The sequence below is a fragment of the Salvelinus fontinalis genome, chromosome 12 (genome assembly GCF_029448725.1).
Source record: "Salvelinus fontinalis isolate EN_2023a chromosome 12, ASM2944872v1, whole genome shotgun sequence".
Classification (NCBI taxonomy): Eukaryota; Metazoa; Chordata; class Actinopteri; order Salmoniformes; family Salmonidae; genus Salvelinus; species Salvelinus fontinalis.
The window spans coordinates 27,855,715-27,868,271 of NC_074676.1; the positions used below are offsets into that span (position 1 = coordinate 27,855,715).

The 12,557-nt window shown below is 42.4% G+C and overlaps 1 protein-coding gene across 5 annotated transcripts; it reads left to right on the top strand.

The window, feature by feature from the left end:
* The first annotated feature begins 11 nt into the window (after nt 1-11).
* Nucleotides 12-8,057, top strand: LOC129867075 (histone-lysine N-methyltransferase KMT5B-like). 5 transcript variants are annotated; one of them, XM_055940235.1, is made up of 11 exons: nt 12-93; nt 307-358; nt 1,069-1,296; nt 1,459-1,606; nt 1,712-1,877; nt 1,966-2,075; nt 2,188-2,354; nt 2,467-2,486; nt 2,578-2,714; nt 2,833-3,029; nt 4,001-8,057. In XM_055940235.1, exons 3-11 carry the CDS (start codon nt 1,164-1,166, stop codon nt 5,770-5,772), a joined length of 2,850 nt encoding a protein of 949 aa, XP_055796210.1. In that variant the 5' UTR covers nt 12-93; nt 307-358; nt 1,069-1,163; the 3' UTR covers nt 5,773-8,057. The 5 variants fall into 5 exon arrangements, with proteins under 5 accessions (XP_055796210.1, XP_055796211.1, XP_055796207.1 ...); XM_055940236.1 differs by having other exon boundaries at nt 1,111-1,296; XM_055940232.1 differs by lacking the exon at nt 12-93 and having other exon boundaries at nt 239-358; nt 1,028-1,296.
* The last annotated feature ends 4,500 nt before the right edge of the window (nt 8,058-12,557 follow it).

The following is a 12,557-nucleotide window of genomic DNA, read 5'->3' on the forward strand; positions in this document are numbered from 1 at the left end:
TCAAGGTTCTTAAATGTTCATGGGTTTCAAGTTTGAGTAAGCAGTGCGCAGGCTAATGTTATTTACATTTATAGTGCATTTATAAAGCGCCAGGTACTGTGATGTTTTTTTTCTACAACAATGAAGTTAGCTAATACAATAGTTATTAAACTACATGCAGTCCTTGGTTTATCTAACAAACTGCCGTAATATCAAACAATGTATATGTCCAGACAAGCCCCCCCCAATCTTCGCCTGGCCGCCATCTTCAATTTTAAATGTTTGTTTTCTCTGACGTTTAAACTAATGGTATTTCTATTTGTTCAGACCTCGGATTGCAGGATGAATCACGTAATAGTACAAACGCTTGAATAACAAAGTGAGTATTTTAGACAGTTTGTCTTATCAGCGACACTTTTTTTACTGATATTTCATGGACTTTTTTTGTGGAACAATGTTAGCTTACTAACGTTAGCTAGCTAGCAATTGTTGTTGTGATGTTTTGCTGTAACATTCGCTTGTTATTATTTAGCTAGTTAAGTGAGAAGCACACACTTTCAAAAGCAGAACAAGTAACGTTACTACTAATGGCATGTAGTTGCTGGCTATTTAATTGGATGTGAAGTCTCTGCTAGGTAACCAGAAAACGCATAGCCTCTAAATCAGACCTCATGAGTCATGGGGGTGTTGGCATGCTAGCCTAACGTTAGTTACCCATTTATAATCTTTCAGGCATTAGTTAATTGATTATTGTGCCACATTACACTGGCTAGCACGACCATATTTCTGCAGGTACATTGCTTGTTTTGACTTTCGAGAAAGACTAAATTAGTAACCACGATGAAATGCAATGCTATGGAAACTCAAAGTTGACAAGCAACCACAAGATGGCATCCTTTGATAAACCATGAATTAGCTAGCTACAATCCGTTCAGGATCTATGTTAGTTTTGTGGCGCCCAACTTTCTGCTTAATTTATTTGCTTACAGTGCCTACAAGTGCATTGCCTACAAGTCTTTACTCTCAAATTGTTTGTTTCTTTGTTTAGGTCCAGAATGCATAGTGCTAAATTCTTGTCTATATCAACAGAAGATTAAACCACGCTAGCCTCCCCTCATCCTCACTCTGCAGATCTTCAAGCACAGATTAGAGTATATGCGCCTTACTCTGGCGTAATGAAGTAGATGGGGGAATCAAAGAACATGGTGTTGAATGGCAGGCGGCATGGCAGCAGATTCTCCAGTGATCTATCCATAACCTCGGCCAGGTCGCTGCGACAGAGCAAGGGCTCCTTTAGAAGCAGGAGATGTAGTCGACGTAAGTGCTTTCCTCTGGCAATGCTCACCACACAATTACAGAACCATAAATGACCAATTTCAGCTTCATAAATAAATTACACTGCAGTTTTTCCAGATTTTTAAATGGTTTAACTGTTCAAGTGTTTTTGTCTCGCCTCATCTCCTCCCTCTCTCACCTCAGGTGTCAGCAGTTCTGCCCTAGAGGCAGAGAGACGTCATACCCCATCATCTGGTATGACTGCAAAGGAGCTCTGTGAGAATGATGACTTGACTACAAGCCTTATTCTAGACCCCTACCTTGGCTTCCAGACCCATAAGATGAATAGGAGGTTTGTCTCTTTCTGGCTCACAATTGTACACATTTGTCATATAATGGCTTGTGCATAAGTAAGCAGCCAAAGTTACGAAATTGACTGTCTATGGTGTACTTTTAGGTTTCGACCCGTCAAGGACCGACATAGACATTTGAAGGAGGTGCTAGAGTGCTTTAAAAAACATGACAACCTTGAGAAGGCCTTCCATGCCTTGACTGCAGGGGACTGGTCAAGACACCACTTTCCGCACAAGACGAAGGCACAGGGCAAACTCTTCAAAGAGCATGTAAGTTATCTAGAAATATCCATTGTTGAGCAAAAAGCATGAACCATCAAAACAAAAATGTTAACATCATTTTTTTGTGTTTTGGCAGGTTTTTGTTTACCTACGAATGTTTGCAACTAACAGTGGGTTTGAAATACTTCCTTGCAATCGTTATTCCTCTGAGCAGAATGGAGCCAAAATTGTAGCAACAAAAGACTGGTAAGTATCCAAATTAAATTGTAGTAGTCTGCATTTAGTTATAACAAAATGTTGCACTAAGTATATAGTCATTTTTACAAACTCAAATATTCCTTATTCACATTATCCCAAGGAAAACCAATGATAAGATAGAATACCTGGTGGGCTGCATCGCTGAGCTATCGCAGAATGAGGAAAGTGTGTTACTGCGACATGGAGAAAATGACTTCAGTGTGATGTACTCCACCCGCAAGAACTGTGCTCAACTGTGGCTGGGACCTGCAGCCTTCATCAACCATGGTATGCATACCCATGCACTTGACACCAACTGTATCTGCCTCATTCAACACACGTATACTATAATTAAAATACCTGTATTAAGAGACTAAACAAATGTTTTCTTGTTTTTCAGATTGCAGGCCAAATTGCAAGGTATAGTTATGCCTGCAAATCAAAGGTATTGCGGAAAAAGAAAGGGAATTGTGGAAATAAATAACACATTTTTCTGTATATGTTGTTACAGTTTGTTTCCACTGGGCGAGATACAGCTTGTGTCAAGGTTCTTGGGGATATTGAACCCGGGGAAGAGATCTCCTGTTATTATGGAGATGGCTTCTTTGGAGAAAATAATGAACTATGTGAATGTTACACATGTGAAAGGTATCATTCATTTTTTGCTTAAATATCAAACTTGTCGTTACTTTATATGTAGAATAATGAGTCATACATTGATTAGGATTTTGAGATTTCACATCTTTATAATTTCTACTCCTTTCAGACGAGGTGCTGGTGCTTTCAAATCGAAGACTGGACAGCCTACACCCACTCCAATTATCAACAGCATGTATGGCCTGAGAGAGACAGACAAACGTCTCAATCGGCTGAAGAAACTAGAAGACAGCAAATGCTCTGGCAGTCAGTTGGAAGGCTCTAATATGGATCCAGACTCTCAGGAAAATCATGACACACATCCATGTAAGTGCACCTTTGAGGTTGAGCAGGGATTGACATTAATGGTTGCCCTATTTCCTAGATTAGGCCAAGTGAATTAAGCAGTCACACAAGTTGAGCCTGCTCTGTGGTTGCCCCATTGAGCAACAACCAAAATACAAAGATTTCCAGTAGCCTGAAACGTATCTTTTTGGTTCCTCCCCATTGTTTAAGTGAAAGACATAATTTAGGCATTTATGGCAGCTGGGCAAGTTGTGCTTGCACTGGAGTTGCCCCAGGAAATTCTGTACATTTTTTGTGATAACCAACATACAAAGAATTTGATTAGTGATTTTTCTGGTTCCTCCCCTGTGTGTAGGAGAAAGGCATGCTGTATATGGCATTTCTGCATGTAAAAAGCTAGATTACATTTTTGAGATCAAGTTTTTGTCATGTGCATAAGTACAGTGAAATGCCTGTCTTGCTTAGTCTTTCCCAACATTGAAGTCAAGTATGACAAAAAAAATAGAAATAAGAAGAACCTGAGAAAGTAAGTAAGCTATATACAGTGTTAATTCCAGGGTCAGGTAATTTACAATGTGTAGGGATACTGGAGTGGTAGGGTTAGATATGTATAGGGGTAAGGTGACTAGGCATCAGGATATATGATAAACAGAGTAGCAGCATGTACTGTATGATGATTGTATATCAGTGCGTGTGTGAGCAAATGAAGTGTGTTGGTGTGTCAGTGTGAGTATGCATAGAGTCAGTGCAAAAATAAAATAGAAGGGTCAATGCAGATCTTCTGGCAACTAAAAAATACTCCTGAGCTACTATTGGTCAATTATAACACTTACGTGACATGCTGTACTTGTATTAAGAACTGTAACATTTTATGGTACATACTAATATTATAATACATTGCAATTTTACAATGATTGTATGTATGTTGTCCTGTTTCTCAAACTTTTGAATGACTGTCTGACGTTATTTCTTCTTTTCTGTTCACATCTTAGCAGTAGGGAGGACAGCCCGCTCTAGTGTGACAAGGCTCAGTGACGCACAAGCTCTAAGCAGGCAAACTCTGTCCAAAATGCCTATCCCTACCTCATCGTTCAATCAAAGACACTCAAAGAACTCCAACGTGCCAAAGAGGCTAAAATCAAAGTCCATAAAGCCTTTGCTCAAGTTAGGAAGAAGGTGTCAGGTAACTGCCCACAAGTGCCCCATTGAGGTGGAAGCTATGGGTTTGTGCCTTAAGGACCCCACAAAATGTGTCAATAACAGGGTCTCACAAAAGAGAGAGATGGATAAGAAAGGGCCCGTGCAAGTGGTGCGAACAAGGGGTGGTCTTGGGCACTATACTGCGAAGGAAAACCATCAGAAATCAGTGAAAGATGTTAGTAGGTGCCCTGATGGTTTAGCATGCACTCACAGAACTCGCAGTTCAACCAGATCATCAGTTGGCACACAGGAGTCTGACAACATTAAACTTGAACCAAACTTGCCACCCATCCACTGCGTTGTGGTTAGTAAGACGAAGCCTATGGACCTTGGTGATTGTGTCACAGACAGTCACTGGATGAACAGCTCAAGCCTGGATATCAGCTGTCCAAAGACGGAGAACTGTCCCAGATATAAGCAAATTATAAAGCAGGAAGAGCACTCTTTCCGACCAGCATCCCTTCTCAAGGAGGAGGTTTCAGACCTGCACCATCCAGCCTGTACCACAGACAGAGCTGATGGCAGGAAAGAACTGCAAGGCCTGCCTGATGGTCATGAGCCCTACAACCTGTCTAAGGGAGACAAGCTTCTCCACCTTGGCAAGGGGAAGAAGAAACAGCAGATTACGCGCTATGATTCCCAGCTGATCCTAGCCAACAACAACTCAGGTGTCCCCAAATTGACCCTGCGGAGACGGAGGGACAGCAGCAGCAGTAGGATTGAGCCTGGTGAGGCAGACCCTGTCAAGTCCTCCAGCTCCACAAAGACCAGCATGAAATTTGGCAAGGACCATCATGCAAAGACCAAGAGGAGCTCTTATGCAGCCAGACTGAGTAATGGGACTTTCAGTCCTGTGGACCACATCCGCTCCTCCAAACATGGCCTCAGTCCTGTGGACCACATCCGCTCCTCCAAACATGGCCTCAGTCCTGTGGACCACATCCGCTCCTCCAAACATGGCCTCAGTCCTGTGGACCACATCCGCTCCTCCAAACATGGCCTCAGTCCTGTGGACCACATCCGCTCCTCCAAACATGGCCTCGGTCCTGTGGACCACATCCGCTCCTCCAAACATGGCCTCGGTCCTGTGGACCACATCCGCTCCTCCAAACATGGCCTCGGTCCTGTGGACCACATCCGCTCCTCCAAACATGGCCTCGGTCCTGTGGACCACATCCGCTCCTCCAAACATGGCCTCGGTCCTGTGGACCACATCCGCTCCTCCAAACTGCAGATTCAGCTGCAGCGTGAGCAGGACAGCAGGAGACTCAGCCAGTATCACCATGGTACTGGGCCCTTCACGGGTATAGTAGAGAGGGAAGCAGGGGAGGTCTTTGGGCCGACTGTAGCAACATTTGGGATGCATGATGACACAGAGGAAGACTCGTCCTCCTCTGAAGAAGAGGATGAAGACGACGTCTCTGACTCTGACCATGAAGAGTTTGACGATTTCATTCCACTTCCACCAACAAAACGCCTCCGACTTATTGTTGGTAAAGACTCTATAGATATTGATATTGCATCAAGGAGACGTGAAAATCAGTCACGCACAGTCAATGCATGAGCTTTATGGATCTTTATTTGACTAGTTGATTTAAGTCAACAAAACAAAAAAATCCCATGCTGTTGTAAAATGTTAACTATTTTTGTACATGATGGAACTTGATTTGTTATTCATATAGTAGAATGTGTATATTTTACATAGCATACAATGTGTAGGCCTTTATTTTTATATCTTCAGCTTTATTTTGTACAATTGTTAATTATATTTAAAGCCTTTTCTTGTTTGTGGGGTAAACATGCTAAATTTTGCTTCACTGACATTCACAAGAATGGAACCTTTTGGGAACACACATGATGTGCTTTTGTCCGCATGGCAGTGTATACATGCATATAAAATAATGTGTTTTATATATTGTTTTGAGAGTTTGAAAGGAACCGAATTGTTTCTTGCTGGAAGTCTGTGAAAATGTGTTTGACTTCCAGTGATTCCTGGGAGCTGGTCTGTGACATTTTTGCCCCGTTTTTAATATTTCATTCATTAATCAAAATGTCTTGGTGATTTATATATTATATTAACTTTTCAGTTTGTGAAGAGATGGATTGTCTGTTTATTCTATTCATTTCACAAAGTCACTCAATTCTCAAACTATCACTTCTCAGTCTCCGTGTAACAATCACAAATTCATTACCAATGCCAGACCAAGTAAGTTGTAATGTAGATATTCAAACACTTTGAAAATCAGAAGTTTTTCTTACTTTGCTATTTTGTTCACCATTTTGTTCATCTGAATGACTTTGTCTGCTGTGCGTGAATGATGTGCATGTCTCAACTTCTTAAATTGCTCTATCATTTTTTTTATACGAGGTTGATTTTAAAGTCGGTTGTACAACTTTGGTGGACCTGTCACTGTATGCTGTCATACGTAGGCTACTGTCTGTGGTCTTGATTAAGCTACACTACATGGCCAAAAGTATGTGGACACCTGCTCGTCGAACATCTCATTCCAAAATCATGGGCATTAATATGGAGTTGGTCCCTCCTTTGCTGCTATAACAGCCTCCACTCTTCTGGGAAGGCTTTCCACAAGATGTTAGGAACATTACTGCGAGGACTTTCGTTCGGGGTTCCAATTCATCCCAAAGGTGTTCGAAGGGGTTGAGGTCAGGACTCTGTGCAGGCCAGTCAACTTCTTACACACCAATCTTGACAAACCATTTCTGTATGGACCTTGCTTTGTGCATGGGGGCATTGTCGTGTTGAAACAGGAAAATACCTTCCTCAAACTGTTTCCACAAAGATGGAAGCACAGAATCGTCAAGAATGTCATTGTATGCTGTAGCGTTAAGATTTCCCTTCACTGGAACTGAGGGGCCTAGCCCGAATCATGGAAAAACAGCCCCAGACCATTATTCCTCCTCCACCAAACTTTACAGTTGGGACTATGCATTCGGGCAGGTAGCGTTTTCCTGGCATCCGCCAAACCCACGTTCGTCCGTTGGACTGCCAGTTGGTGAAGCGTGATTCATCACTCCAGAGAACACGTTTCCACTGCTCCAGAGTCCAATGGCAGCAAGCTCTACACCACTCCAGCCGACGCTTGGCGTTGCACCTGGTGATCTTAGGCATGTGTGCGGCTGCTCGGCAATGGAAACCCATTTCATGATTCTCCTGACAAAAAGTTATTGTGCTTCCAAAGGCAGTTTGGAACTCGGTAGTCAGTTTTGCAACCGAGGAGATACTATTTTTATGCGCTTCAGCACTCAGCAGTCCCATTCTGTGAGCTTGTATGGCCTATCACTTTGCAATTGTTGCTTCTAGACATTTCCACTTCACAATAACAGCACTTACAGTTGCCCGGGGAAGCTCTAGTAGGGCAGAAATTTGATTAAATGACTTGTTGGAAAGGTGGCATCCTATGACAGTGCCATGTTGAAAGTCACTGAGCTCTTCAGTACGGGCCATTCTACTGGCAATGTTTGTCTATGGAGATTGCATGGCTGTGCTCAATTTTATTCACCTGTCAGCAACGGGTGTGGCTGAAATAGCCAAATCCACTATTTTGAAGGGGTGTCCACATACTTTTGGCCATGTAGTGTACCTTTTTGAGTTGCTTGTATAATGTTGAGAATTACAGTTGAATTTCATAAACATGGCTGTGCATTCTATAACTTAATGTATGTAATTCTTCACATTTATCTCCATGTTTAATTGTTTTTCTACCTCAGAAAAAAACTGTACTAAACGTGTCCTTATTTCTGGTGAATGTAGTTTATATAATGCAAATCACAAATGCTTGTTTTTTATTTTACAGTTTGAGTACTCAAATTAAAGCTTTCTTCCAAGTGTTTTGTCTTCATGGCCTGCTGTGCTAAGCAGTTGCTGTTTATTTGCGACATTTTATTTTTGTGGTATTTAATTAAGGAAGGAACATTCTGTAACTTTCTAAAAATCTACTTTTATTAATCGCATGCACCGAATGCAACAGGTGTAGACTTAACCGTGAAACGCTTGCTTACTAGCCCTTCCCAACAATGCGGAGTTAAAGCTGCAATATGTGCTCTATTTCTATGCTTCCCGTTCTTAAATTTCGTTTTTGCGTCTTACTTTCATTTTCGTACACCAGCATCAAACATTTTTGCTTATGGAAAATATATTTCACAGTGGTTTAGATGGTACATTGATTCGCTACACTATACTTGCTTGTTTTGTCACAACTGAAATTAGGCGAACTATTAGATTTTTTGCAACCAGACAATGGCGGAGTGATTTTTGCATAATCTGTTTCATTACAATATATTTCACGGTGGTTTAGATGGTACAATTTTCCATTCATAATTGCTGCCCCCATAAAGATCCTATTAATTAACTTATTATAGGTTTCCATCCAAACATTTTATGCAGATGAATGACTAGCTGAGCTGACTAAACTCCACTCCATGGTGAAGGAAGTTTCTGATGAACTCCACCAATGGAGTATAGCAGAGACCAGGCTGTGTGGAATTCAGCTCAGACCACATTGATTCGCCCAAGGTCAATACGCTAACCCTGTACCTATGTTTGTCCATTGGTGAAATCCACACTTTTTCAATAAATGTTAATAATATACAATCACAGATTGCTCATTGCAGTTCTAAGATGGCAACTCCGTGCAAATGCACATGTGCCAATTGAATCTTAACAAGGAAATTGTTGGTGGTTGTATTTGATAACGTTCATTGAAAAAGCATGGATTTCAGCAAACAAAGGCACACAACTACAGAGGACAAAAAGGTACAAGGTTAGTGGTTCATAATACACTGCTCAAAAAAATAAAGGGAACACTAAAATAACACATCCTAGATCTGAATGAATGAAATATTCTTATTAAATACTTTTTTCTTTACATAGTTGAATGTGCTGACAACAAAATCACACAAACATTATCAATGGAAATCAAATTTATCAACCCATGGAGGTCTGGATTTGGAGTCACACTCAAAATTAAAGTGGAAAACCACACTACAGGCTGATCCAACTTTGATCTAATGTCCTTAAAACAAGTCAAAATGAGGCTCAGTAGTGTGTGTGGCCTCCATGTGCCTGTATGACCTCCCTACAACGCCTGGGCATGCTCCTGATGAGGTGGCGGATTGTCTCCTGAGGGATCTCCTCCCAGACCTGGACTAAAGCATCCGCCAACTCCTGGACAGTCTGTGGTGCAACGTGGCGTTGGTGGATGGAGCGAGACATGATGTCCCAGATGTGCTCAATTGGATTCAGGTCTGGGGAACGGGCGGGCCAGTCCATAGCATCAATGCCTTCCTCTTGCAGGAACTGCTGGCACACTCCAGCCACATGAGGTCTAGCATTGTCTTGCATTAGGAGGAACCCAGGGCCAACCGCACCAGCATATGGTCTCACAAGGGGTCTGAGGATCTCATCTCGGTACCTAATGGCAGTCAGGCTACCTCTGGCGAGCACATGGAGGGCTGTGCGGCCCCACAAAGAAATGCCACCCCACACCATGACTGACCCACCGCCAAACCGGTCATGCTGGAGGATGTTGCAGGCAGCAGAACGTTCTCCACGGCGTCTCCAGACTCTGTCACGTCTGTCACATGTGCTCAGTGTGAACCTGCTTTCATCTGTGAAGAGCACAGGGCGCCAGTGGCGAATTTGCCAATCTTGATGTTCTCTGGCAAATGCCAAACGTCCTGCACGGTGTTGGGCTGTAAGCACAACCCCCACCTGTGGACGTCGGGCCCTCATACCACCCTAATAGAGTCTGTTTCTGACCGTTTGAGCAGACACATGCACATTTGTGGCCTGCTGGAGGTCATTTTGCAGGGCTCTGGCAGTGCTCCTCCTGCTCCTCCTTGCACAAAGGCGGAGGTAGCGGTCCTGCTGCTGGGTTGTTGCCCTCCTACGGCCTCCTCCACGTCTCCTGATGTACTGGCCTGTCTCCTGGTAGCGCCTCCATGCTCTGGACACTACGCTGACAGACACAGCAAACCTTGTTGCCACAGCTCGCATTGATGAGCTGCACTACCTGAGCCACTTGTGTAGGTTGTAGACTCCGTCTCATGCTACCACTAGAGTGAAAGCACCGCCAGCATTCAAAAGTGACCAAAACATCAGCCAGGAAGCATAGGAACTGAGAAGTGGTCTGTGGTCACCACCTGCAGAACCACTCCTTTATTGGGGGTGTCTTGCTAATTACCTATAATTTCCACCTGTTGTCTATTCCATTTGCACAACAGCATGTGAAATTTATTGTCAATCAGTGTTGCTTCCTAAGTGGACAGTTTGATTTCACAGAAGTGTGATTGACTTGGAGTTACATTGTGTTGTTTAAGTGTTCCCTTTATTTTTTTGAACAGTGTACATATTTTTAAGTATTGATCTTGAGCGAATCGATGTCTGAAATTCCAAAAAGCCTGGTCTCTGCTCCACTCCGTTGGTGGAGTTTATCAGAAACTTAATTGAACTTAATGGAATGACCTGATGCATAAAAAAGTCACAAAAGGCCTTATGGAAACAGCACATTTTTTGTAGAACTTCCCAGTGTCTACAACAAGGTGGGATATTTTTGGGTTGGTTAAATAGATTTTCTGACCATTTTGGTGGAAATGCTTTTATGCACAAGTATTGTTAGAAAACAATCATGTCACAGTAAACTTGGGAGTCACATGGTGTTTTAGCCTACTACCACCATGACCTGGAAAAGCATGCAGTTTGAGAGTTAACATCACTTATGGTGGTTAAGTGCACGGTGATGAGCTTCATGAAAATTTCCCCAAAATATCGAGGGTAGGCTATCATTTGAATGATGCAGGTGACATGATGATCTGGCTGCCAATATTTTTTTTTAACTTAAGGATCATCATATAACCTGTACCCTATCCACTTAATCAGCTAACTGTTGTCTATAGGCCTAGAGCATGTTCCAAAACCAGATTGGGCAAGTAAACTATGCTATTTGTCGGAACAGTTTTTGTGACAATCAACCGTAGAACTGAACATTCTGTGGAAGCACATTAAACTTCAGTTTTTTTATTTGGAACATGGATTCTCCGGTACTTTTGTATACTTTTTATACAGTAGTTCTGAAAGTAGCACTCACGAGCCAAAAGTGGTCCTTGAAAATTGGATACTATGTCATGTACAGATACAGTTGTCAGAAGTCAGAAGTTTACATACACTTAGGTTGGACTCATTAAAACTAGTTTTTCAACCACTCCACAAATGTCTTGTTAACAATCTATAGTTTTGGCAAGTCGGTTAGGACATTTACTTTGTGCATGACACATGTAATTTTTCCAACAATTGTTTACAGACAGATTATTTCACTTATAATTCACTGTATCACAATTCCATTGGGTCAGAAATGTACATACACTAAATTGACTGTGCCTTTAAACAGCTTGGAAAATTCCAGAAAATTATGTCGTGGCTTTAGAAGCTTCTAATAGGCTAATTGACATCATTTGAGTCAATTGGAGGTGTACCTGTGGATGTATTTCAAAGCCTACCTTCAAACTCAGTGCCTCTTTGCTTGACATCATGGAAAAATCCAAAGAAATCAGCCAAGACCTCAGAAAAAAAATTGTAGACCTCCACAAGTCTGGTTCATCCTTGGGAGCAATTTCCAAACGTCTGAAGGTACCACGTTCATCTGTACATACAATAGTACACAAGTATAAACGCAATGGGACCACGCAGCCGTCAAACCACTCAGGAAGGAGACACGTTCTGTCTCCTAGAGATGAACCTACTTTGGTGAGAAAAGTGCAAATCAATCCCAGAACAACAGCGAAGGACCTTGTGAAGATGCTGGAGGAAACAGGTACAAACGTATCTATATCCACAGTAAAACGAGTCCTATATCGACATGACCTGAAAGACCGCTCAGCAAGGAAGAAGCCACTGCTCCAAAACCGCCATAAAAAAGCCAGACTATGGTTTGCAACTGCACATGAGGACAAAGATCGTACTTTTTGGAGAAATATCATCTGGTCTGATGAAACAAAAATAGAACTGCTTGGCCCTAATGACCATTGTTATGTTTGGAGAAAAAAGGGGGAAGCTTGCAAGCCAAAGAACACCATCCCAACCATGAAGCACGGGGGTGGCAGCACCATGTTGTGGAGGTGCTTTGCTGCAGGAGGGACTGGCAAGGTATTGGAGTGGCCATCACAAAGCCCTGACCTCAATCCTATAGAACATTTGTGGGTGTAACGGATGTGAAATGGCTAGCTAGTTAGCGGGTACGCGCTAGTAGCGTTTCAATCAGTTACGTCACTTGCTCTGAAACCTATTAGTAGTGTTGCCCCTTGCTCTGCAAGGGCCGTGGCTTTTGTGGAGCG

Bases quoted from the DNA above. Each gene is read 5' to 3' on its own strand.
- LOC129867075 (XM_055940235.1), top strand. From the start codon at position 1,164: ATGGGGGAATCAAAGAACATGGTGTTGAATGGCAGGCGGCATGGCAGC. The intron at 1,607-1,711 runs GTTTGTCTCTTT...GTGTACTTTTAG, and splicing joins ACCCATAAGATGAATAGGAG to GTTTCGACCCGTCAAGGACC. The intron at 2,487-2,577 runs GTATAGTTATGC...ATGTTGTTACAG, and splicing joins ATTGCAGGCCAAATTGCAAG to TTTGTTTCCACTGGGCGAGA.